Raw genomic sequence first — 27,139 nt, 5'->3', positions numbered from 1 at the left:
TAAGAAATAAATGAGGATTTCTGAGAGGAGACTGAAGTTTGGCGTTTGATGACACTTGATGAAATATTTGTCTATTTGCCCAGCAAAAATGTTTTTGAGAAGCCATTTTCAATTATTAAGACATATTGATTTATTTGTTCTTTTAAACTGTTGCACAGTTATTACATGAAGAGGTTTCAAATTTAAATCATAAAGAATCTTATGGCAAGATGAGTATTTTACACCTTTTGTTGTGTATTTTTTTTGTCTTCAGTCATTTGACTGGTTTGATGCAGCTCTCCAAGATTCCCTATCTAGTGCTAGTCGTTTCATTTCAGTATACCCTCTACATCCTACATCCCTAACAATTTGTTTTACATATTCCAAACGTGGCCTGCCTACACAATTTTTCCCTTCTACCTGCCCTTCCAATATTAAAGTGACTATTCCAGGATGCCTTAGTATGTGGCCTATAAGTCTGTCTCTTCTTTTAACTATATTTTTCCAAATGCTTCTTTCTTCATCTATTTGCCGCAATACCTCTTCATTTGTCACTTTATCCACCCGTCTGATTTTTAACATTCTCCTGTAGCATCGCATTTCAAAAGCTTCTAATCTTTTCTTCTCAGATACTCCGATCGTCCAAGTTTCACTTCCATATAAAGCGACACTCCAAACATATACTTTCAAAAATCTTTTCCTGACATTTAAATTAATTTTTGATGTAAACAAATTATATTTCTGACTGAAGGCTCGTTTAGGTTGTGCTATTCGGCATTTTATATCGCTCCTGCTTCGTCCATCTTTAGTAATTCTACCTCCCAAATAACAAAATTCTTCTACCTCCATAATCTTTTCTCCTCCTATTTTCACATACAGTGGTCCATCTTTGTTATTTCTACTACATTTCATTACTTTTGTTTTGTTCTTGTTTATTTTCATGCGATAGTTCTTGCGTAGGACTTCATCTATGCCGTTCATAAATCCGTTTATTTCTTCTAAATCCTTTTTACTCTCGGCTAGAATTATTATATCATCAGCAAGTCGTAGCGTCTTTATCTTTTCACCTTGTACTGTTACTCCGAATCTAAATTGTTCTTTAACATCATTAACTGCTAGTTCCATGTAAAGATTAAAAAGTAACATGTATTATATATAAGTTTTATTTTTTTGAAAAAAATCTTTGAATAATGCCTACAGCCTGTGGAGTCCTAACAGAAGGTTGCCTATTTCATTTTGTGTTTGAAACAGACCCTGTTTTAATCAAACAGTGAGGGCAACTTTTTGCTGGGATACTGGGATTCAGAAAATTTTCTGTGAATAATTATATCCAAAACACTCATAAAGTTCCTCTACAGTAACCTTTTGGTTGATCAAATAAGGCATTTAAATAAAACAAACTTCAAAGAACTTAATTACATTGTACTGACGAATTGGCAGTTTACAACTGACAACAAGATTAGTAACATACACAATCAATAGTGATATTTGTAGTACCAGCGCTACAGGTGACATTCAAATGACTGTAGTTCAAGCCAACTCGGTGTGATTTAAAGTTACTCACCTGGCATAACTAGCAAACTTTAGCCTACAATTCTTTACAGATATACTAAACAGTAACAATGGTTTACACAAGCCATATAGATACATTACCCATATGGTAATAATAAAATGGAATCCTTACCAGCTACCATACTTTTAACACTCATGGCAGTTTTGAATTGTGATTTTTTTTTAGTAGAAATGGTTTTATTTCTATATTACCCCTCTTTAATAGTGAATTAAATTAATGTGGTTAAATTTCAATAATTGCACATGCAATCAACATATTTTTGAATTTAAGAAAAGAAAATACCATAAAAGCACTTCTAAGTTCAGGATCATTTATTAAGCCGAACACATCATCTGCTGTGGCTGATTCTTCAGCTGTTTTTTGTTGCTGATGTTCAGCAGCTTCTTTAGCAGCTTTTGCATGTTCTTCACGAGCACGCCTCAATCGTTCGGAACGTTCTCGCAATTCTTTTTCTGCATTTTTTCTTTCATATTTACGACGATGTTCTTCTAATTTACGAGCCTGCAACAAAAATAAAATAATCTCTTTTCACTTATCTGTTTTCAATAAATATATTATGAACTTGTTTTAATAAGTTATTTAATTATTTAATAACTTAATTTAATTAACTTATTTGTTGTTTTGTATCTCTTCAAACCTTGACTTATAAATATTTTTCCCAAGATTTCTACTGAAAATTTAACTTCTTAATTATCTCATTAATGTCATATTTTTAAAAAAAATTTTTCTTTTATACATAATCATTACAATAATTACAGTTTTTTCCTTCAACAGATTTAAATTGATAAGAATCCAAATTTCAACCTTCTGAACAATTAAAAAACATTATTTTTAAGAATTTCTAAGCTAGGAAAAAATGAGTAGAAAACAAATAGAATGTTTCATAAGAAATCCATTCGTATCATGAAAAATTCCAACAAATAATCGATTTTACATAAAGTACTCTTTCTTTGGTAGAATAATCACTGATCTTGGAAAATCTTTTTATCGGGTTCAGGAAACACATAATTTGCTTTTTCTAAGTAAATGAAATAACAACTGAAAAGGAGGTATTATTTTTCTGACAACATAGGTAAATAAATCTTATAATTTTTTTTAATATATCTCTAGTAATGTAATACCTTATGTATAAAGCGAGGAACTTAATCTAAACCTAAAAGTATGACTTTCAACTTATTTATTACAGTAAAATCTCATTTTCTATCAGGAGTTAAGAACTTAACCATAATTGTTATGAGAATACACAGTTAAAAAGAACTAATACTTTAAAAATAGTGTGTGTGTGTGTGTGTATTAAAAATTAATTAATAATGAAATTTTTCTTTATTTAAAAACAAAACTACTTGATAATAATACCTTTTCTTTTTTTTTTAATTGGGCATTCCTGGAATTGGTGAACAAACATTTTAATTTATTGTTTTTACTTTTGAAAATAACAAATAGAAATTCTTTATTGCCATTATTTCTCTTTAAATGCCCATAAAGCATTATTCTCAGTCTTTTAATCCTATAAGTTTTCAAATTTTCTATAAATTTCCTTGTTTAATCTTAAAAATATTTTATTAACTTTTAGGTGTAAAATTTTTCTTAGAATTTTCTTTCTTTTTTTCTAATCTCTAATATTCCTTGATTATTTAGTATTAAAGGTTTCTAGCATAAAAAGCAGGTTTTAATAACCACATTGTAATGTTTGAATCTTGTTGTAGATAATCTTTTTTTTTACATTAACACATAAAGTCGAGAAATATTTAATAATAATAGTCGAAATAGGTGATATTTGTATATTTCTTTAGTTTTATTTTCAAATAAAAATTACACAAAAAAATGAAGTCAGTTTAACAAAAACGTGATCACAGAATAAAGTAGAACCATACACAAATTTTTATCATAATTTTATTATTACGGTCAGCCGTAACTATTGACAGAGAAGTTGAATGGGTGAGAGAAAAACAAGGTCTCATTGTATTACTTTCAAATTATTATTGAAAATGGAATCTTTCAATCAAAAACTGCATTAGCTTTTTTCATCATCACAGATAGCAATGTTATATGGTAATTAATTTTGATGCAACATAAGACAGCTTGTATTCAAATAATACTGTTTTATAGGTATTCACAAACCTGCTCTTTCTAAATCTGTATTATAACTATGCCTGAATTTATTTTTAAATCTGTCTGAACATAATTTATCATTGATTTATATAAATACTTAAGGATTTACATTAATTATAATATTTAAAAGATTGCCTATTTTCCTTAGGTTTGTTTTCCTTATTCCTTGCATATATTAAATAGCTTTCCCTTCTGTGGCAAAAAAACACAAAATAAATGCTTTCTAATATTTGTTTGGATGATAATTCCTACAACAGAATTGAAAATTATACAAAAGTGAATTATATTAATTTGGGATAAACTAGTCTCATCATTTTATAATTATCAAGCCTAAAACAAAAATATTTGAACTTATTTTTACTTCCTTGTACGAAGTAAAGGAAGTATTGTGATCGCAAAAAATTTCAGTTTTCAGATTTCAATGGAAATATCTATTTTGACCATCCCTGAATCAATTTTGACTAGTTTCGGCGTGACGTCTGTAATATGTACATAACTCAAAAATGATTAGCTGTAGGATATTGAAATTTTGGATTCAGGAATGTTGTATCATTTAGCTGGGCACCTCCTCTTTTGACTGCAATCGACTGGACGAAAAGTGTCCAAAAAAGCCCAAAAATCAAAAAAATTTGGATTCTGGACTTTTCTTAACTGCAGTTATAAGCCCTCATTTAGAGATTTTCAATGATATATCATAAGAGGTACTTATTTTCAATGGTTCCAGAGTTACAGCCAAATAAAATTATAATTAATTAAATATTTGGATCTTTCATTGTTTCAAATCAGACTTCAAATTTAAAAAAATCCCTTCTTTTTAAATTTAAATATATTGATTTATTAACAATTATTATTAATCTCTGATTGTAAAAAAAAAAAAAAAAAAAAAAATAATATGAAAAAAATGACAAGTTATTAATGAAATAAAATTTTATGTACTTTTCATTTTCAAAAAATGTGTATACGTAATTTAATAGGCGTACAAGGAAGTCAGTTAGTCATGTGATGTCCACATCAGATTTTTTTCAGTTTATAGTACTTGCATTTTATTGAAAGCTGCAATATAATTCCTCAGATGAGTAATACTGCTATTTTCAAAATTCTAAATCTGTTATCGAGTTGTTCTCTTTATTTTCTGGATGAATGTAACATACAAAACAGTATTTTTGTTGAACAGATCAACAAAAATATTAACAATAAAGTGCTCCCATTCTTCAAAAAAATATCTTAATTTCCTGTAGTACTGCGGGGAAGATAAACAAACATTCATTACCCGGAGTATGCCTAGAGCTATCCTCTGTGCATGATTATTTATCTTATTCTATAGCGTAAACTTTCTTTCAATCCAGGTTCATAAGGATGTCACAACGAATGGAGTCAGTATACCCTGATATGATGAGGTATGTACGGGATTGACTTTGATCCAATTAGTTGTGAACAATAAGTCTAAAAGGTTAAAATCCTTGGTCACTTAAAATACCATAAAAAAAAAAATTTTTAATAAACTTCCATTTTGCAAGATAATAATAAAATTAATAAAAAAATATTTCTTTCCCAGCAATAGCTAGTTATAATTTACATCTATAGGAAAGTCAGTCACAAAAATCTAAAAAAATAGGTCTTCTTAAGGTTTATGGCTTATGGAAACATTTTTTTAAAAAATTAACAAAAAATTTTATTCTAATGCTCCCTAGTTCAAAAATGTATTTTTGTGAGACATATACTTATGTATGTTGACGTGTCTTTGGTCTTAAAACTCTGGACGCCGTTGAACAATTTTCTTCAAACTTTGTAAACAGATACTCCCTTCAGGGCGAAAGAATGAAATAAAATTTGGCAAAAATTGGGAAAAGGGGTGGAGATATTTTGGCCGAAATAAAATTTCAAATCTGTACAGTGACCACTTCAGCAAAACTTTTTTCTAACAAAAATTGAAGTTTATCTTTATCAAGATCATAAATTACCAAAAAAATTGATTTCACCCCCTCCCCAAAAAATGACTATATAATTTTCTTTTTTTTACCTACATCTTGCTTCAGAATAGAAGTTAATTGAAGTTTTTGTATCTATATTTTTTATATCAATAGGCCTTCAAACCACTAAAAGTTTTTACTCATCCTATTTCAACTGTCTGCAGTAACTAAAAACATTTTTTTATATAAAAAAAAAATTTCTTTAATTTAAACCCATCCTGTAAGTTACCCATTGCATTTAAAATGTAGAAATCTTATGATAGAGCTTAAAATAATAGCCAAAAATTATCACCCTTTTCTTACGTGACTGGCATTACTGGGAAAGTTATGAAATTCATTACCGACTTCTTAAAAATATATTTTAAAAGATTAATTCAGCACGTAAGGTTGAATGAAATTAGTTCATAGGAATACAAGCCCACCGGGTTGGTCTAGTGGTGAACGCATCTTCCCAAATCAGCTGATTTGGAAGTCGAGAGTTCCAGCGTTCAAGTCCTAGTAAAGCCAGCTATTTTTACACGGACTTGAATACTAGATCGTGGATACCGGTGTTCTTTGGTGGTTGGGTTTCAATTAACCACACATCTCAGGTATGGTCGAACTGAGAATGTACAAGACTACACTTCATCCGCACTCATACATCCTCTGAAGTATTATCTAAACGGTAGTTACCGGAGGCTAAACAGGAAAAAGAAAGAAAAAGTTCATAGGAATACAAAATGGAAATTTTTATTGGTCATGTCTAAAAAAAAATTTCAACCTTTTTGATTAGGTACATTATCAATATATTGACAATGTGTTTGTGCACGCGCATCCACATGAGTGAAAAAAATTAAATAAATAATTATGCGAATAACTACTATAATATGAATTGGATGACGTTTAGTAGCAAGTATAAACTTAAAACGATTTCAACTATAAATGAACATCCAACGATGATAGTAATTATTTTTACCGATGCATATTTAAATTATGTAAAGAAAGTCGGTTTAAAGAGAAAGAGAAGGAAAAAATAGAAAACCACGATAGAGACGGATAGTAAAAGTATATAAAGAAAAAAGTGGGGATAAAGTAAAACAGAGGGATAAAGATAAAAAGTTAAGGAGGAGGGGGAATTCCGGGGTCCGGCGACCTTATAAGGGCGCTCGGCTTACTTGTAGCATATCTAAATATACGGACCAACGAAAGAGAAGCGTGGTGTACTCTGTACACGCCGGCGTCTAGCAGTAAACTACACACGTTATACAGACGCGCATCTAACTTGCCTGGGACCGACCGTTTTGAAGACTGTGGGGGTATACGTACATACACCGCGTACAGTATACCGTTTTAAAGTGTAACAGGTAGCGCCCTCGTCAACGAGAAGGCGTGTTTTTCTTCTTCTTTTTTTTTTATTTTAAATCTTAACTGGTGCTGCAATATTAGTCATTGAAAAAAAAGTTGTCTGCTCTGTAAACGTCATCAACTGAGCCATCGTAAAATAACTTTAAAACTTTTAAGAGGAAGACAACAATACCAAACAAACAGTTGTCATACTGCTATAAAACTTATTACATCTGCTAAGCATAAATCTTAACTAATAATAATAATATTAGAAAATAAAAAAATATATTGAGAATAACGCGTAACTTATATCGGTCAACCCTCTACGTTTATGAATCATCATTTATTAAAAATGGATACATCTCAAGTACAAATGTAGGTTACAATGAAAGTTTTACAAATTTTATTATTTTTTTTTTTATTACAGACAATAATTAATAATTAAAGTACAATTTAAAGAGTTTTCTGTCGATGGATCGATTGATTTTAGACTCGAAAAACACGGTATAAATTTAACACAAATCCAGGGTTCACCGAATTTTAATATTCGTTTTTCCTGACTCCCATAATGTTATGCTATTGCACTTTACTCTGAAAAATAAATACATTTTTTTTTGCAATCTCCACCGTCCCCATAGCTTCCCAACTCACGCCCTTTTTTTATTATTTATTATTATATTCATTTTTAAAATTTATTTTTTAATTATTTTTTTTACAATATACAATTAAAATTTGACTATTTTTTGTGATAAAATGTTTCAGTATATTACACTGCAAAGTGAAAAAATCTGATGTATATAGTACATGACTTACTTGTACGCTTATTAAATTACATATACACATTTTTGCTGCACTTCACTTAAACTTATTTCATTTGAAAGTGAGATACAATTCTCCAATTCTTTAATAAAAGAAGACAGTTGCACAATTGCTAAAATATTAGTTTTTATTAACATCAAATATTTATAAAATTATTAATTCAATAATCTTACCTGAAATATTAGGTTAGAGTAAAAATCCCTTTATTACTCTTTAAATAAATGTAAGTCTTATATGTATCTAATACTATGTTTTTTAAATTATTATGATGTAACCATCAACAAAATGAAAACAAAAACGAAACAGGGGAAGGTTATTAAATTTTATAGCGATATTTATTATCAAGTAGACTAAAACAAATGCATAAATAAAAATAATACGATTCTAAATTATAATTTTCAATTAATATTAAATAATCAGATGTTTCACCAAATCTGATGTGGATACCACATGATTTCCTTGTACGCCTATTAAATTACATATACACGTTTTTAAAAGTACGTAAAATTTTATTTCACTAATAACTGATCTTTATTCATATATATACTTTTTTTATTGCTATTATTGAATTATTATTTATTGTAAATATTTTTTTACAATCAGAGGTTAATAATTATTAATAAATCAATATATTTAAATTAAAAACAAAAAAGTCGGAATCGAACCAATGTACCTTCCCGCTTGTAACATTCAAATATTTCATTAACTAAAACTTTATTTGGCTATTACTCTGGAACCCAATGAAAATAAATACCACCTAACACTTAAATCGTTGAAAATCTCTCAATGAGGGCTTACTACTACAACTAAGAAAATGTCCAAAATCCAAATTTTTTGATTTTTGGGCTTTTTTAGACACCTTTGGTTTAGTCGATTGCAATCAAAAGGGGAGATGTACAACTAGATGTTACAACAGTCCTAAATCCAAAATTTCAACATTCTACGGCTAATCGTTTTTGAGTTATGCAAAATACATACGTACGGACGTACAAATTTCACGCCGAAACTAGTCAAAATGGATTCAGAGATAGTCAAAATGGATATTTCAGTTGAAACCTGAAAACATAAATTTTTCGGGATCACAATACTTCTTTTAATTCGTACAAGGAAGTAAAAACAGCAGCAATATTTAATAAATTTCTTACATAAAAATGAACATCGTCGTAATTAAAAGTAACACAGATAAGAAATAAAAACTAATTAAAAAAATAAACTAATTAAAGTAATTTTTAAAAATAATTGGCTCGCACCTTAGACTACATTATTTAATAATGTAGCTAACCTACATTATTGTTCAAAGTATACAAAAAAAAGAATATTTAAACTTGGTTTTCATAAAAGTGCTAAGAAACAAAGATTTCAATTTAACAAATTACGTATGATCACTACTTCTTTTTTTTCCTTTTTAGTCTCCGGAGACTAATACTTCAGAGGATGATATGTACGAGTGTAAATGAAGTGAAGTCTTCTACAGTATCAGGTCGACCATTCCTGAGATGTATGGTTAATTGAAACCCAACCACCGAAGAACAACAGTTTCCACGATCTAGTATTCAAATCCGTATAAAAGTAACTGCCTTTACTAGGACTTGAACGCTGGAACTCTCGACTTCCAAATCAGCTGATTTGGGAAGACGTGTTCACCACTAGACCAACCCGGTGGGTCGTATGATCACCACTTAAAGGGAACTACAGTCACTCTGACTAAAAGTAATACAGATAAGAAAATAAAACAGAATGTCTTATTTTGCATAGAAAACAAACAAATTATTAACATTTATTTGAAAAATATTTTGTCATTATTATTCTAACCTATACAAAAAAAAATAAAAGAGATCTCATTACATGCGTATTATTATGTATGTATAAAACAAAGGGCAACTTTTCTTCAATATCTTCAGGTTCCTAATGCTTTGCCCTTTTCTAAAAGTTTAATTTTGACGGCTACCTGCTCTTCTTCTGGCAAGATTGTGGCTCTCAATTTTTTCCCTTCTACCTCCAGTTTTTTAAATTCCTGCTTATATTTTCATTTTCAGGGCTCTATTTTGTTTTTGAGAGAACCCTTTTCTTTTTTTCTATAAGAAATTCTTCATATCGTCTTCTACAGCTTCTCACTGTAGTGAACATTTTTTTTGATAATGAAAACATTCTCCTTGCCCCCAGCATCTACAATTGCACAAAGACTTTTCGTTGATAAATTACTGTCTCTTCGTGTAAATTTTCCACAAGAGAAGATTTATTAATAGAAATTTCACTTCTAAAAATGCAATTCTCTGAAATTTTTTCCCCGATTTTTTCTAAAAATTCCTAACTTTTCCTGTCTGTGGGAACCAAGCAAAATCCAGTCACTTCAGCCATTAGATTTATTATTTAACCACTGTAAAATAATCTTAGCGTGGACCTACCAGGGATTGATCATCCACACAACCAAAAATAGAGGAAAAATTACGAAGAATAAAGAAAAAAGATTGTATTAACAGCAAGAAAGATCTATCCTAAACTCGTTTTTTTATTTATTTTCTTTTTGTGGGAGGGCGAAAAATGCTTTTGCGTTATCATCGCCCGGAACAAACGTAATACAATATTACAAAATAAAGCATATTTAAACAGTCGAATACAGATGTACGGCCTTAAGGAACAACAAGATATTCGATAGCATCATCGTACTGTTTCCTAAAATAGCTTGGATGTTAGTTCCTAATTTAAATTTACGACGCAATGTCGCATAACACACAAACAGTCCATAAGTATGTGATGTATTGTCAGACGTCAGTTGCAGCGAACAGAACATAACGATGGTATATAGGTCTGACTCATTAGGTGTTCAAATGTAAGATTAATATGCCCTATTCGTAAACGAAAAAACTCCTCCGGGTTGAAGAATTCCACGGCAGCAAAGTACCTTTGATGTGTCGGAGTTTATTATCTACTGGAATAATCCTGTCACCTTGCCACCGTCCTCGAATTAATAAAATCGGTAGTAGTAAAACGAGTAATAAAAGACGGTCGTCTACATGCGTCTTTAGTAGCGGAATCCGCACGTTCACGGGATTCCCATATGGCTAGGGATCCAGCAGAGAAACTCGCTTGTGTGTTGCGTCGGTTCAACTCGGCGATTGCATTATTAATTTCGGTGACGAAAGGATATTTAGAATACAAATCTTTAAAGCTTGGAGTGCACTACACGAATCGCTAAAAATGAGAATGTGACGGTATGTTGGGATACTGCTATTCAAAGTTTTATTTACGGTCACATTTCAGCATTGTAAACACTTATAATATCAGGTAAACCGAACATATACGTTCTGTTACTTACAACAAAAGCGTAACCAACGGTATCATTTTGTTTCGATCCATCTGTGTATACTACTGTGTCTGGGTTTGTCTTCGATAGAAATTGGTAAAACATTTGCCGAATTGATATTTTATTATATATGGTGAGGTCATAATTAAAATTCATCTGGTCGAGTCTCCACGGAGGATATAAACACGGATAAGTTGGGAAAATAGAAAATTTGTGTCGAAATGTAAAAGGTCAGTCTTCTAATCGCTATCCGGACCAAAAAGACAATCCAATGTCATAAAAAAAAACTAATTTCGTGTTACAGAAGATTAAAATTCTACTCGAGTATATTTATTTATGCCAAGTGACATAAACGTAATGGATACAGACATTACGAGGACACAATCACTCACGAGGATGATATATCAAGAATAACAAACACCCAATTCCAGGTTTACTAGACTAAGGGGAAATAGTTTCCCGTTTTTTTCATTAAATCAAACTTATTAGTGAATATTAGTAAGCCAAGTCCATTGAAATACAGGTGATATTCAGACTAACAAGAGACAACTTAACTAAAGAGAGTATGATGTATTGTGAACATCATTACTCTCAGAGACAGTAACTTTTGTTGTTTAAAACGCGCGGCAATCATAGTAAACATACGGGTAGATGATGTAAAACAATAAATTAATCTAACATCTTTCCGTAGTAAAAAAAATGGATTATACACAATTTTAACTCATAGCGGGATAGTTAATGTTTATAATTCTTAGATAAAAATTTCAAAACATATCTAATAACAAAGATTATAAAAATCGACTAATAACTAACGTTATACTACAGTTATCTAACATTAAAAGGTACAGTTTTAATAACATTAAAAGGAAGTATCGATATTTTTTAAAAATGTTAGCCTAATCGATTTTAATAATGAAAATAATTTGTCTATTTTTGATAGGTCATCATTAGACCTCGAATACTTGTAAAATATATATATTATCTATATTATTATATAAAGAGGAAGAGGGTTTTTGTTCGGGATAAACAAAGAACTACTCGATCAATCGCAACCAAATTTTTACCCGTGTATCTTGACATAACTGAGAAGATTTTTGCATACATTCATCTTGAAAAAACATACATATACGTAGTAGCGGAGCTTTACCGGTTGAAGCAGAAACTTTAATGAATTATGAACTGTAAGTCTCTATCAGTGAGCGAGCTGGGTTTGGACGGAATGATTAGAATCAATCAAATAAATAATATTACAAATGTAATATAATTAAATTTATATTAAATAAAATATTAAGTAAATTAAAAAAAAAAATTCTTTATTAACAATAATGGACTTCCCGTGGTACTGCATATGAGGCTACTAGAGTGTTGAGGTGTGCGAGCACCTCGTGGGAAACTAGACAAATCATCAACTAACAAACGGGGTTCCGCTGGGGCGCTGTTTTGGGAGTTGCAATGGGGTGCTCTTATAATATCTCTGCAAACAGTCGTACGATTTTGTAAATTCAAACGGGGTATTTGTAAGTAAGTAGAAAGCTAACTTTTGCATGCATTAGGTTCACTCTCGATCTAACAAATCACGGTTATTCGGATGTGTGTGTGTGTGTGTGTATATATAAAAGTTTGTCTGTTTATTTGTTATAGCATCACGTTAAAACCAACCGACCGATTACTTTCAGATTTGCAGGATGAATTCGTGTTATTCCTGGGAAGGTTTTAAGCCTTTGACCGAGGCCCTAGCTCCCTAGAAAGTTAAGATAATAAAAATATTCATTATTTTTTCGTCTCCAAGAAGGGTGAAGTTGTGAATTAAAAATATTCATTAAGGAAAATATAGATTAATCCTTTTACTATATTATTACTATATTTCTGCCACCATGCCAAAAAATAAGTTATGAATTTTTCGCCGTCAGAAGTATACGTACTTCAGTTACCATATTTACTATTATTACTATTATCTTTTGCGATTTCGATTCTTTTTCAGGTTTCTGTAAAGCCTGAATAGTATAATTATTATTTATCTATTATTCTGACAACCATGAGGATAACGTACAGTCCAGGGGTCCACAGAATGGAGCCCTCTGGGCAGATGGGAGAGCGACCGAAGCAAGCTCTGCGGGTGTCCAGGGCGCCGGTCGTCCCTGGAAAACTGGGAATGGCGAGCGAAGCGAGCTCTGCGGCCATAGGATAGGGCTTTTAGCCTCGGGAGGAGGCCCCGAGTTGGCTCCGGGATTCGCCTGGGCTGACCTGAGCCCCGGGAGTCCATGTTGGCCGGCTAGTATATATATACGATTTCTTTATAGATATTCTACACACACACATAAGCGCAGTAGTTCTACCTGGGTTGACCAAAGTGATGTACGCACGGCTAATAGTAAAATGGTGGGGATAATATGCCGTGAAAGGAAGTCGTAGGTAGTAACAAATTCAGTCGCCAATTCAGAAATACATTACTACCTTTTGTCAACTGAGCTTTCTACACTTTGACGAGTAATAATATATTACACAGACTGATTTCAATGACAATACCATATATTTATTGAATCACGGGTGTTCTTAAATTGTTCATTAATACTTAAAGAACCGTCTTCAAATCAAACAAAGATACTGCAATATAATGTAACTGGGGAACAGAAAATCTTCTGTCGGAACTGTTTACTAGGTTTCGTTTTCCCTAAGCAAAGTCCATGGAGACAGTTTATTTCACTGTTTTAACTAGGTCCACAAACGATTTCCCTGCTGACTTGATTATTATTGTGCCACTGTCCTACACAGGTGGGGATTTTTCAAGCACGTCTTGTTTCTTTGTCTCGTGACTAACCTGCGCAACGGATGGAGGATATACACTGGCCTCATCTTCCATACCTTCATAGAGGTAATTAAATAGTTTCCTGATGGTATCCCCCAATCGACCAGCCGGGATAACAAAGGTAATTCGCTTGCCTTCCTTAATAATCCTCCTAAAGGCCACCAGGACATCAGTCAGGCACCTCTACTCTTCGTTCTCACTGAGATAGTGTATAGTGTACTTATTTTTTATCAAGTCGGAGACATCATCTCTTAATACCGCCAAATTTTCTTTCTTCCTCAATACTGCCATCCTATTTTTTGTATATTCTCCCCTTAATAAATATATTCTCCCCCTAATAAAGATTAAAATAAGAAAAAAAAGAATTTCAAAAATCTTCTTTGAATTTTAAGTCCGAAGTCTTTAATTTAAAAAAAATTGTAGAATTTCTCGATAGATCTCTATAAATCGAAGTAAACCTTTCAAAAAAATTCTGAAAATGTTTTTTGATCGAAGAGTGATAGGAAAAAAGAACAAAAAAGATATATTTAAATTTTAAAAGTTGGGGGTTGATTCTCTTGAAAAAAATTTTTTTTAGATTATTTATATATGCACTGCAGATAACAAATTTGCTTTTACAAAGTTTTCTCTAAAAAGCCTCTGAAGAAAATCAAAATTAAGTTTTTCCACGATATTTCTATACTCTCTTAAGGATTTTGAAGAAAAAATACGATTAATATGATTAATTTGATCAATTTGAAGAAAATCGGTTCGGTCAATCCTGAGATATAAGAACAGAAGCAGCGAAACACACATACACATATATGTTTTTTACTTCCTTGTACGAAGTAAAGGAAGTATTGTGATCACAAAAAATTTCGGTTTTTAGATTTCAACGGATATCTATTTTTACCATCCCTGAATCCATTTTGACTAGTTTCGGCGTGACATCTGTATGTACGTACGTATCTTGCATAACTAAAAAACGATTAGCCTTAGGTTGAAATTTTTAATTTAAGACTGTTGTAACATCTAGTTGTGCACCTTTCCTTTTGATTTCAATCGACTGACCTAAAAGTGTCCAAAAAAGCCCAAAATACAAAACAATTTCGAATCTTTACTTTTTCTTAACTGCAGTAATAGGACCTCACTGAGAGCTTTTCAGCAATATACCATAAGTGGTACTTATTTTCATTGGTTCTAGAGTTATAGCCAAATAAAATTTTAATTAATGAAATATTTGGATCTTACAAGGGGAAGGAACATCGGTTCGAATCAGACTTAATCTCCTTTTTTTTAATTGAAATATTTCGATTTATTAATAGTTATTAACTTCTGATTGAAAAAAAAGATAAATAATAATGCAATCATAACAATAAAAACATATCAGAAGTTATGAAATAAACTTTTATGCAATTTTCATTAAAAAAAAAAAAAAAATGTGTATATGTAATTTAATAGGTGTACAAGGAAGTCACGTGATGTCCACATCAGACTTTTTTTGGCTAATTTAACTAGTTGGATCCTAAAACGTAAATATTTTGAAACTATCCGATGTCCGATTTTTTTATATAATCAACATACTTTCCCCTTTAATATAATTATTCTAGCTATGTTTCCCGGGAAAGTAAAACATAAAAATAAAACAAAATAACATTAACGTAAACAATATACACACAATACAACGACATGCATGAAAACATGAAATGAAAATAAACAGATTTTATCATTCTTCCTTCTTTAAAATATTTTCCAGGAAAGCCAAATTGATCGCAACTTATAAATTCATAACAAAAAAAAATAAATAAATGATTATATATACACGTTTCGCGTAATGTATAAGTATAACCTATAAAACTATACATTGGCATAACTTAAAAATTAAGTCAACAGGTGTTTCAATAAACTAAAATGACGAAACCAACAACGTTCATACTTAAACAAAAAAAAAAATAAAAAAAATAAATAAAATAAAAAGACGGCCAAGTAAAAGAAATAATAAAATAGAATTAAATAAAAATAAGAGATAGTTGACAGAAAGAAATCAGGGAGAGAAACTGAAATAACAGAAGAGGGGGTTGATCAAGGGGAAATAGTAAAAGATAGAACGACAGAGTATGGAGGTGGGTGAAAACAGAATCTACGGGTAACGCAGGAACAGTGGCGCGACACGCGGTACGGAGGTGCGCGGCGGCGCGGCGCGAAATCGAGTCGGAACACCGCGAACAAGGAGAGTGTGGAGAACTGTAAAATGTCTCCCACCCCGACATATCGTCTACTGCTTCTACTAATTACGAACTTCGCTCTCCTAATATCAACTACAAAAGGTAAATTATAAAAAAAATAATAATGATATAAGTATTATTATTATTATATATCAATAATCAATTAAAAATATATAAATGAAATCAATACATAACCTCCTATATATGTCCGTAGCCTTAATGTTTTATTTTACTTATTAGATGTGTCGTTGAATATACTAACCTAGTATCCTATAAAGAATATCAAATAAATTTAGCTACTTTTATTCGACCAATAGACGAAGAAAAAAAAAATTAAAAAAAATATTTCGTATAAAAAATACCTTAAAGTATATAACTTTTTTTATGAATTTTTAAATTAAAAAATGTAACTAATTAATTATAATTATTTAAGAAATCGGTTCAAGTAAATAAAAAAAAATTCTATAATTTTTTCCCTATAACCTAAAAGAATTTAAGTACACTAGTATATTCTAGACGTTTCTTGATTTCTTTTTTTAATAAGTTGAGAATTTATAAATAAATATGTGCCAAGAATTTCTGTGTTTATGTAAAGTACGTTTTATTTTTAATAATTAATATTATGTAATTATAATAATTTGAAAATTTAATCCTGTAATTTAACATATCTCAACGATCAAGTTTTAAAAAAATTACTTATACTAAATATAATTCAAGTGTAAAATGAAAACTTTAAGGAAAAACTAAATATAAAAATTAAAACTCCATGGTAGATCGTTAAATAACTTTGTAATCTAGAAAGATCTAGGTTCGAATCTGTTTTTAAATGATAAATTATATACCTAAAAAAAAAACAGAACATCTAAGATAGATTGTTAAATAAGTTCTCATTCTACAATCTAGAAAGTTTTAGGTTCGAATACCGGTTTTTATATGATAAATTGTAAACCTAAATAATAATACATATATATAATATATATTTTTTTACTCAAATTATCCCTACATAAAAAAAAAAAAAAAAAAACAGAAGAGATATTGCCAAACATATCTGGGATTTACGTAAAACTTTTCCCCGTAAAGAAAGTTGTATATGACGTCAACATATTTTTTTAACTAGAAAAAAGTTAGTGAAACTTTAATTTTTAATATTATAAAATGTATTTTAAAATACGTCAAAGAATCTATTTTTGACAGCATTCACAAAAAAGTAAATAAATGGAATCAATCTCTCGAATGTATAACTATGATATAAAATTTCATGAATTTAAGTTAAAATAATTTTGATATAAAATAAATTTACAAAATTTTATAAAATTAATATTTTTGAACTTAGGGTATCTCACAAGGACGATAAAATAAAAAAATCCAGCCGGAGGTATTTTTGTTTATTCCAATAGCAATACATTTTTTGTTTTTTCTAATAAGAAGAGAAAGCAGAAATAGATAGTTTTATAATTCTAAAACAATAATTAAAAATTATTACTTTACTGAACTTTTACTAACTTCTTCATAAAATATAATCCTTAAATTAAAGTACAGAAATTTTTTACTTTCGTCAAAAAAGTAAACCGAGAATAAAAGAAAGTGCCGTTAACCAAAACCCAACTACATACTGATTTTTTAAAATAATATTTCATAATGAGATTTTTTCTATTAAATCCATTTCCTTTTCACTTATTTTTATGAATTTTGGGATTTTTAAGAGACAGATCATTTTCCTAAAAATAAAAAAAATAATGTTAATTTAAAATACATCGATGGATCAAAATGTAAATTTAACGATCAGTAATCAAACTATGTATTATGTTACTTTAATTTCGATTAATATATTATAATAATTTAATTCTGTATTACCACCAATCATGTTGATAATTAGGGTTTAATTAACTACACTGTATTTTATATTAATAATATAAATATATTATTAAACACACATAAATTATGATACGATCAACGTTCAAAGAAGATCTAAAAATCCTTTCATCGTATTTCAATATAACCCGACCAAATAAATCAACTCTTAACAAAATACCGTACAATAACCATTATCAGCCTACCTCGCATACCTGTAGGTCATAAGCCTGTCCCAAATAAAAAAAGAAAAAGAAAAAGAAAAGAAGGTAAAAATAGATTCAAGGGCTGAATTAAAACAATTTAAAAATAAACACAGCGAACCACCGTTTTACCTTTATAATTGAAGGTTATATAGATATACCTAAGTTATCTATCATACAGTAATAAACATATTACTTTCCATTTACAAAAATTTTTATTCTTCTTTTTTGAAGTTTTGTATTATAAATATTTTACGTTTCGTAAATTAAAACCAATTCAATTTTTCTTTCTATTATTAAGTTCGTTCAATCAAAAACACTATTAATTCAATTAATTTACATTAGATACTCTTTAGTTTAATCTTGTATAAAAATGGTTTTATAAAAAACCAACTTTTTTTTTTACTTTTTAACCAATTTTCTATTTATCTATTCAGTTTTTCATTTATTTTTAAATAGTACCTAATTCTCTGACAGACTTTTAACCTAACAGACTACGCTTACAGGAAACGTACTCTGGTAAAATAAAATAAGTTCAAAGATATTCCCCATTAACTATTTAATAATAATTAATTTTAATCATTATCCTTAAAAAATTTGGAATTTTTTTTGAGACGGCCACTTTTAGAATGGCCGTAAAAATTATTACAAAAAATCTGAGAACAAAGTTTTATAATACTTTCCTGGCATTCTTTATTTATTCTTATATAGTGGATACAGGAAAAAAGTTACCTTAGATTTATTTTTTGGGGTTGAGGTAATTTATGATAAAGTTTTATTGTAAATTGTTTAAATAAGCCAAAAACAGTTTAAAAAAAAAACGGGTTTTAACATTTTTTTCTGCTCCTCTCCACCAAAAAAAACTTTTTTTACGTTTACTCTTACTAATCAAATGGAAGAAACTGGAAAAAAAATCACTGAAGAATGTAAACCAATAAAAAGTTATCTAAAATTTATTTTTTTTTGGGGTGGGGGAATGAATAATGATGAAATTTTATTGTAATAATATTATTAAAAGTTTAAATAACCAAAAAAATTTAAAAATTATATTTTTAAACTTTGATCGGTTCTCCACTTCCAATATTGCGCCCGAATAATTGTTTTTAGGCTACTTGCACTACTACTATGCCAAGGAAAATAAAGTAAAAATGGGATAAATAAAAATATAGTTTTTCGGGAAGGAGGAATTTCTAGAATTTTTTTTTTAAATAGGTAAGATTCGCATGTACTGAGCTTAATATAAAGTGAGGTTATGTTGTCAAAATTTTGAGAAAATTCACCCAAAAAATTTATTTATACTTCTGGAAATATTAACAGCCAAAATTTTAACTACAAATTGCCTAATAAATACGAATCTCTACAAAATTTTATTAAAATCGGTTTATCCAGTCAAATATTATTAAGCTTCAAACATCCCAACACACTTATATACATGTACGTACGATCATTACCCCCAAATTTTTGTAAAAGAAAATATTGTGATGTCGGAAAATTTCCGTTTTCAAATTTCAACGGAAATATCCATTTTGACTAGTTTCGGTGTGACTTATCTCGCATAACTCAAAAACGATTAGCCGTAGAAAGTTGAAATTTTTGATTTACGACTGTTGTAACATCTAGTTGTGCACCTCCCCTTTTGATTGCAATCAATTTGACTAAAAGTATCCAAAAAGCCCAAAATCCAAAAAAAATTGGTCTTTGGACTTTTTCTTAACTGTAGTAATACGTCTTACAAGAAGAAGGCACATCGGTTCAAATCCGACTTCATCTCCTTTTTTTTTAATTTAAATATTTATTAATAATTAATTATTAAACTCTGACTGTAAAAAAAGTTTTACAATAAATAATAAAAAAATAAGAAAAATCAGAAGTTATTAGTGAAATAAAATTTTATGTACTTTTCATTTTAATTCAAAAATTTTTACAGAGGTTAATAATAATTAATAAATCAATATATTTAAATAATATATATATATATATATACATGTATATGAAGTGGGATTCGAACCGATGTGTGCATGGTTAAGGATCCGACCCGTTATCACTTACACCAAATAACTACTTGAACGATGTGAAACAAAATTAATATATAAACTAATATATAAAATGCTTACACGGACACCGACAAAAAAAAAGATGCATTGTGGTGTCCACCACAATGCAATTGCGTCGTATCTGTCCACTTTATTAAAAGATTGGAGAATCATATTCCACTTTCAAAAGAAATAAGTTTAAATGAGGTGCAGCAAAAAATGCATACATGTACTTAAAGAAGTCAAGTAGTGTCAACATCAGATTTTTTGGGGTCATGAAACGTCGATAAATGGAAAAAACCCACACCCCTCTTTTTTGACCGATTAACATACTTTTCTTCTCGCAGTTTAGCTCTTGAGCTTCGATGCCAGGAAAGTAACGTATATACATCACGATGGTAACGAAATTAAATTTGAAAGGAAAAGTATTTTAAAATAACTATATTGATATCTGCTACATCGGGAAGTAGTACAGTAATAGTAACAGTATAGTCCTACACCAACCATGAAAAGGAACTTCCTAAAGTTTACGCTACTCATACATCTTTTATCGAGTATTTAAAAACGTTAATTTTATTAACAATTTAATTTGTTATTACGTTACAATGTAATTTCGAACAGTTGACCGATAAAATATTACAAAATAACTCACTTCGTAAAGACGATAAAAAAAAATGAATCGAGGGTGATATTACGTTACCCCAATACCCAAATTAGTCCCCAATTATACCTTATATCCCAATTAGTCTTCTATTATTCTATGCGATATAATTTAATCGTTCAAATTTGTCTTAAAAAACCGACAGAAAAATAATTTATCGAATTATTTACTTACCTGATTATAGTTTTAAGGCTGCTGCCTCGACATAACTATAACGGGAAGTATAGCGATCGGGCAAGATTTTGGATAACTGGGATTTTGTAAGGTCGAGTTTTCAAGATTTCCTATTCCAAAAAAAAAACCCAAAAAATTATAGAATATCCGGATTATGTACGTACCTGTGTTGGCCTGTATTTTGATTAATAACTTCGCAATGACTCAACAAAAATTTTTCGAAAAATGGTTAAAAATAGTTTTATAAATATAACACTGATAGGATTAAATTTTGGATAAAATTAAAAAAATCTGATGTGCCATATTATATATCAATCTGCCGTACTAAATAAATCATAAAAAAAAAAAACGTATAAATAAACAACTTAAAACTTCTTTTACTAAATTTAACGTCATTGTATATATCGAGATATTCTTTATCGATCGTTGTCTATGTCAACATCAACTTTCTCAGATAGTTATTATATGATTAAATTATTAAATATTATGAAACTAATAACATGTAAGTACTTCCGGGACAAATAATAATAAATTATGAAATTTTCAGGGAAATCGGTTTAGTAGTTTTTGAGTTATCAGGGCACACACAAAACGAATATAGTAAGTAAGTTATATAAATTTATAAGGTAGCTGTCCAGCCAGGGTGTCATCTAATTAAACCTAAATATTTTACTAAAAATTTTGTTTATTTAATTTATTTTAAAAAATTTATTTTTTTCAAGAAATCATACTCTAAATACAAAAGATAATTTTGATCACGTAAACAAACGTTATTTGATCAATGGGATCATCAAATCCGACCTAAATTTTTTTATTGAACAGTTTGATCTTTTTTGGAATTGAACTTCGTATAACCTTAATTGACTAACCAGAATAAATTTACGGTTGAAAAATAAACGTTTAAATAATCAAATCTGAAAAGTAGTCAATTAGAAAAAGATTGATAATTGAAAAACCGTTAATCGAAAAACGTCCAAACCGGTTGAAAATAAGACCAATTAAGCAGTTACGAGATTAGATTACATCTTTAGAATTATTTTTACGCATTTCATTCACAAAGATGTAAAGCTAAGATAGGTTAAAATGTAGTTTTCATTTTTTTTTTTGAAGAAAATTTACACAATAATGAAAATAAATTAATAAAAGATTTGGGGGATAAACTAAGTATATCATTTGTGCCAAAGAGATTATAAAAAAAAAAAAAATAATTGCGGTAATTACAAATTTATAAACATCATAAAAAAAAAAATTATAAAAGCTGGCTAAATATAGACTTTCCCGGTTGACCGGTTAAGTCATACAATTTCTTGCACAGTTTTTTCACTGTAACTCAACATTAAGGGCCTGAATTTTATTTATAAATAGAAAAAATTAATTTAAACAGAATTGTTCCATACTATTAGAAAATAAAGTGTAACTACGAAAGTAATGAAAAAAGCTGGCTCTAATTTTGGGTTCAGAGTGTTATATACGTGCTAAAACTGTAATTTTAATTAAATAGTTATAAGATTTATTTTATTATATATATATATGTTTCTTTGTCTGGATCAACGATTTCCAAACGTTTTTGATCGCGTACCCCTACGACGAAAATAATTATAAGCTGTACCCAGTATAATATAATACATATATATATATTTGTGTATGTATGTGTGATTGCGCGCGCAATCAAAAATCATATATTTATTTATATTACTTCTTTGGCGTACCCCATTTTGGAGACCACTGGTCTAGACGAGCTACTTGGACCCTAAAACGTAAAGATTTGAAAAAAAAACCCTGATACTCCATTTTCAAATGATCACTGTCCTTTCCCCTTAATGTCGATATTCAGCAAGAAATTAGAGAAAAAAAAGTAATATATAAATATATAAAAATTAAATTACAACAGAACATTACGAGGTTATTGAATAGTTAATTGAACTATTTGTCGATCTCCGTGGCAAAGTGGTAGCGATTTAGCCTTTCATCCAGTAGTCCTGGGTTCGAATACCGGTCAGAAATGACATTTTCAAACGCTAAAAAACTTTCATTATCACTTTTCCACACGCAAATTTCGAACTCAAGTTATGAATTCAACAAGCAAAAAAAAAAAAAAAAAACAAAACAAAAAAAACGACATATCCATTATTCAATAATAGAAATTTATATATAAAGAGACGCGACGCGAGGCAAGCCATTTTCAAACGAAAGTAACAACACTACGTCATCCGTATTGAAGCTAATTTTAATACATTTTCACCCTTTAGTATACAAACCGTCTGTAACTTAAGCTTTTCCAGCTGTTTTATTTTTAAGACATACATTTTTTTTTATACCACTTTTTGATTTCAATAAATGAATTTCTTGGAAAATAGCTAATAAAAAAAAAAAAAAAAAAATCAAAATTAACCAGAGGAAATGAAAAAGAGTAGTTAGATTAGGCTGTTAGTTAACATTCATAAATTTTCTTAGTAAACCTGACATGGGCCTTTTTTATTTTTAAGTTTTTTTTTGTGTAGTGATTTGTGATTTACGTCAGGAGACCCATAACCATTTCTGGTATCATATTAAGTAACATAAATATTATTTAAAGAGCTCCAGTCGTATCTATGTGATTTTCTCAAAAAAAGAAGTAAATATTTGTAAATATTATATTTTAATCGTTAACAAATGCGCCTAAGAAAAATATGACATTAATTAGGCGAAATCTCGAAATACTGAGGTCGACCTTTAATGGCACTAGGCCATTAAATTTTCAACTTTAACGGTCAAGGGGATGAGGCTGTAAATCAAGGTCGACCTCAGTATTTCGAGATTTCGCCTAATTAAGGTCATATTTTTCTTAGGCGCATTTGTTACGATTAAAAAATAATATTTACCAATCTTTTTTTGCAAAATCGTACCCCTACCCCAAAAAATGCTCTATAAACTATTGCTATCTTGTGACGTCACAAGTGAACGGACGAATTAAATAAATTAATAATATTTAAAGTGTAAAAAAGTAACTCGGTCTGGCTGGGTCTCCGACTCGATCGCCCGGTTGATTCGGTACCTGGTGCGTTAAGCCAGTATGACGACTGTACAAGCGAAATTTTTTCTAAGTTATGAAAATATATTCATTTAATTAATGCCGACAGTCGCCGCTAGTACTGCCACACCGGCGCGAATAAAATACGGTATGCGCGCGCGCTTTAGTTAGAATCATTGAATTAAATAAACAAAAATATTATTTTTAAATAGAACGATAAATATTTTAAATTAAGTTGTGCGTGTAAGCCGTGCATCAGAAACAATTGTGTCGTCAGTTTTTTTTCTTTAATGAATATCTTCAATTCACAAATTTACCCTCAAGGGGCTATAGGACCTCGGTCTACGGCCTTCCCTGGAATAACAGGAATGTATTCTGTAAATTTCAAATCAATTGGTCGGTCTGTTGGATCTCGCGTGATGCTATAAGAAACAAACAAACAGACAAACTTTCGGCTTTATATATAAGATACACAATTGATTTTATTTTTTATTATAATTTTTAAATATACTTTTTACAAATATTATTTATTAATATTACATACATCAATGAATGACAAATTTTACTTTTTTAATATCCGTTAATATTTTTTTTTTACAATATAATATTACGATACGCGTAACAAAAATTCTAGATTTTTAAATTAACAAACGATTCACTATTTAAGCGAAATTTAAAAATAAATCTTACATTAAATTAAAATTTATTAAAAAATAGCAAAAAAAGATAAAAAAATGAATAATTTTTTATCGAAAAATTTTTTATTTCTTTTTTACTACGGCAAGCATATTATAAGAAATTGAAAAAAAAGACGAGATAAATTTAGCAATGCAGCCAACTTTTATTTATACGCCTAACTATAAATACTTTATATTGAAAATGTTATAAGATTAAAAACCATACGGTTGCAGTTACTAAGTAATATATATCTGTATACAAGTTACATTTTATTACATATTTACGTTTTTTTTTCTAACACTTAAAATTACATATTTAATAAAACTTAATAAAAATATTACTTGTGTCAACGTAAATGATATTTCCTATTATCTTTAACATTTATTATAATTTTTTTTTTTTAAATATGTAACTTAATCACATTACACCGCAATCATCGAGACATTTCTCATAGCAATCCACGAAATTTAAAATACCTCCGTTATAATCTTTAACCGGTCGTTAACAGCTAATTAAACAAACCTTGTTACAACGAAACGAATTCTCTTATAAAAACTACTCTAAAAACCGGTTTCTCAAAATAAATATTGCTATTTAAGTTTTAACTAACGGTTAAAACATTAATACTGTAAATAAATTATACAATAGACTAAATAATATAATAATAAGAAAGTAATAATAATAATTATTACCGGATAAAAACGAAAAAATATATATAAAAAATGAAAACACTCCATTCAGTCAAAAAATTGGAAAATTGTATAAAAAAATTAACATAACATCTGCATATACCATAAATAATAAATTAATCAAATATATTAATAATAATTATAATAAGATATATAATGATGCTAATTTTGATAAAACAGGGGTATATAGTTTAGTTTGTGAAGATTATCACATGATATATATCGGTATGACTAATCGTAAATTCTCTATACGTACAGATCACATGGATAATAATAATAACAATACACCAGAGAATTTTAACTTTGCTAAACATATGTTAGATAATGATCATACATACAATCCTAATACTTTTATGAAAATTTTAGACGTTTCTTATAATTATTATAATACAACTAATTTTGAAAAAAATATCTCATTTACAGTAATCATTATCGTTAAGCAAAGATTTAGAAATCAACTCGTTGACTGCAAAACTTACCCTGGAGCAGACATTGATAGCGACCATAATTTGGTGATAATGAAATGTAGATTGGGGTTTAAAAACCTGAAGAAAAGGTGTCAGGTGAATCGGTGGAATTTAGAGAAGCTTGAGGAAGAGGAGGTAAAGAAGATTTTTGAGGAGGACATCGCAAGAGGTCTGAGTAAAAAAGATAAGGTAGAAAATGTAGAAGAAGAATGGGAGAATGTTAAAAAGGAAATTCTTAAATCAGCAGAAGCAAACTTAGGCGGAATAAAGAGAACTGGTAGAAAACCTTGGGTTTCAGACAATATATTGCAGCTGATGGATGAACGTAGAAAATATAAGAATGCTAGTGATGAAGAAAGTAAAAGGAACTATCGGCAATTAAGAAATGCTATAAACAGGAAGTGCAAACTGGTGAAAGAAGAGTGGGTTAAAGAAAAGTGTTCAGAAGTGGAAAGAGAAATGAACATTGGTAAAATAGACGGAGCATACAGGAAAGTTAAGGAAAATTTTGGGGTACATAAATTAAAATGTAATAATGTGTTAAACAAAGATGGTACACCAATATATAATACGAAAGGTAAAGTCGATAGATGGGTGGAATATATTGAAGAGTTATACGGAGGAAATGAATTAGAAAATGGTGTTATAGAGGAAGTTGAGGAGGATGAAATGGGAGAAACAAAATTGAGATCTGAATTTAAGAGAGCATTAAAAGATTTAAATGGCAGAAAGGCTCCTGGAATAGACGGAATATCTGTAGAATTACTGCGCAGTGCAGGTGAGGAAGCGATTGATAGATTATACAAGCTGGTGTGTAATATTTATGAAAAGGAAGTTCCGTCAGACTTCAAAAAAAGTGTTATAGTCATGATACCAAAGAAAGCAGGGGCAGATAAATGTGAAGAATACAGAACAATTAGTTAAACTAGTCATGCATCAAAAATCTTAACTAGAATTTTATACAGAAGAATTGAGAGGAGAGTGGAAGAAGTGTTAGGAGAAGACCAATTTGGTTTCAGGAAAAGTATAGGGACAAGGGAAGCAATTTTAGGCCTCAGATTAATAGTAGAAGGAAGATTAAAGAAAAACAAACCCACATACTTGGCGTTTATAGACCTAGAAAAGGCTTTCGATAACGTAGACTGGAATAAAATGTTCAGCATTTTAAAAAAATTAGGGTTCAAATACAGAGATAGAAGAACAATTGCTAACATGTACAGGAACCAAACAGCAACAATAGCAATTGAAGAACATAAGAAAGAAGCCCTAATAAGAAAGGGAGT

The 27,139-nt window shown here is 29.4% G+C and overlaps 2 protein-coding genes across 2 annotated transcripts in view; one reads left to right on the top strand and one right to left on the bottom strand.

Moving 5' to 3' along the window:
• Nucleotides 1-27,139, bottom strand: part of LOC142332366 (putative protein FAM10A4) — a 130,953-nt gene that overhangs the window by 11,353 nt on the left and 92,461 nt on the right. The window contains exon 5 of the mRNA XM_075378774.1: nucleotides 1,835-2,053. Coding sequence (XP_075234889.1) covers nucleotides 1,835-2,053 — 219 coding nt within the window. The remainder of the gene's footprint in view (nucleotides 1-1,834; nucleotides 2,054-27,139) is intronic.
• The window catches only part of LOC142332364 (uncharacterized), an 89,583-nt gene continuing 78,456 nt past the window's right edge, over nucleotides 16,013-27,139 (top strand). Inside the window, exon 1 of the mRNA XM_075378771.1 lies at nucleotides 16,013-16,192. Coding sequence (XP_075234886.1) covers nucleotides 16,117-16,192 — 76 coding nt within the window. The 5' untranslated portion in view covers nucleotides 16,013-16,116. The remainder of the gene's footprint in view (nucleotides 16,193-27,139) is intronic.

The sequence above is a fragment of the Lycorma delicatula genome, chromosome 11, assembly GCF_047948215.1.
Source record: "Lycorma delicatula isolate Av1 chromosome 11, ASM4794821v1, whole genome shotgun sequence".
Classification (NCBI taxonomy): domain Eukaryota; kingdom Metazoa; phylum Arthropoda; class Insecta; order Hemiptera; family Fulgoridae; genus Lycorma; species Lycorma delicatula.
The sequence above is the reverse complement of the archived record's forward strand: the minus strand, read 5'-3'. Positions and strand labels throughout refer to the sequence as shown.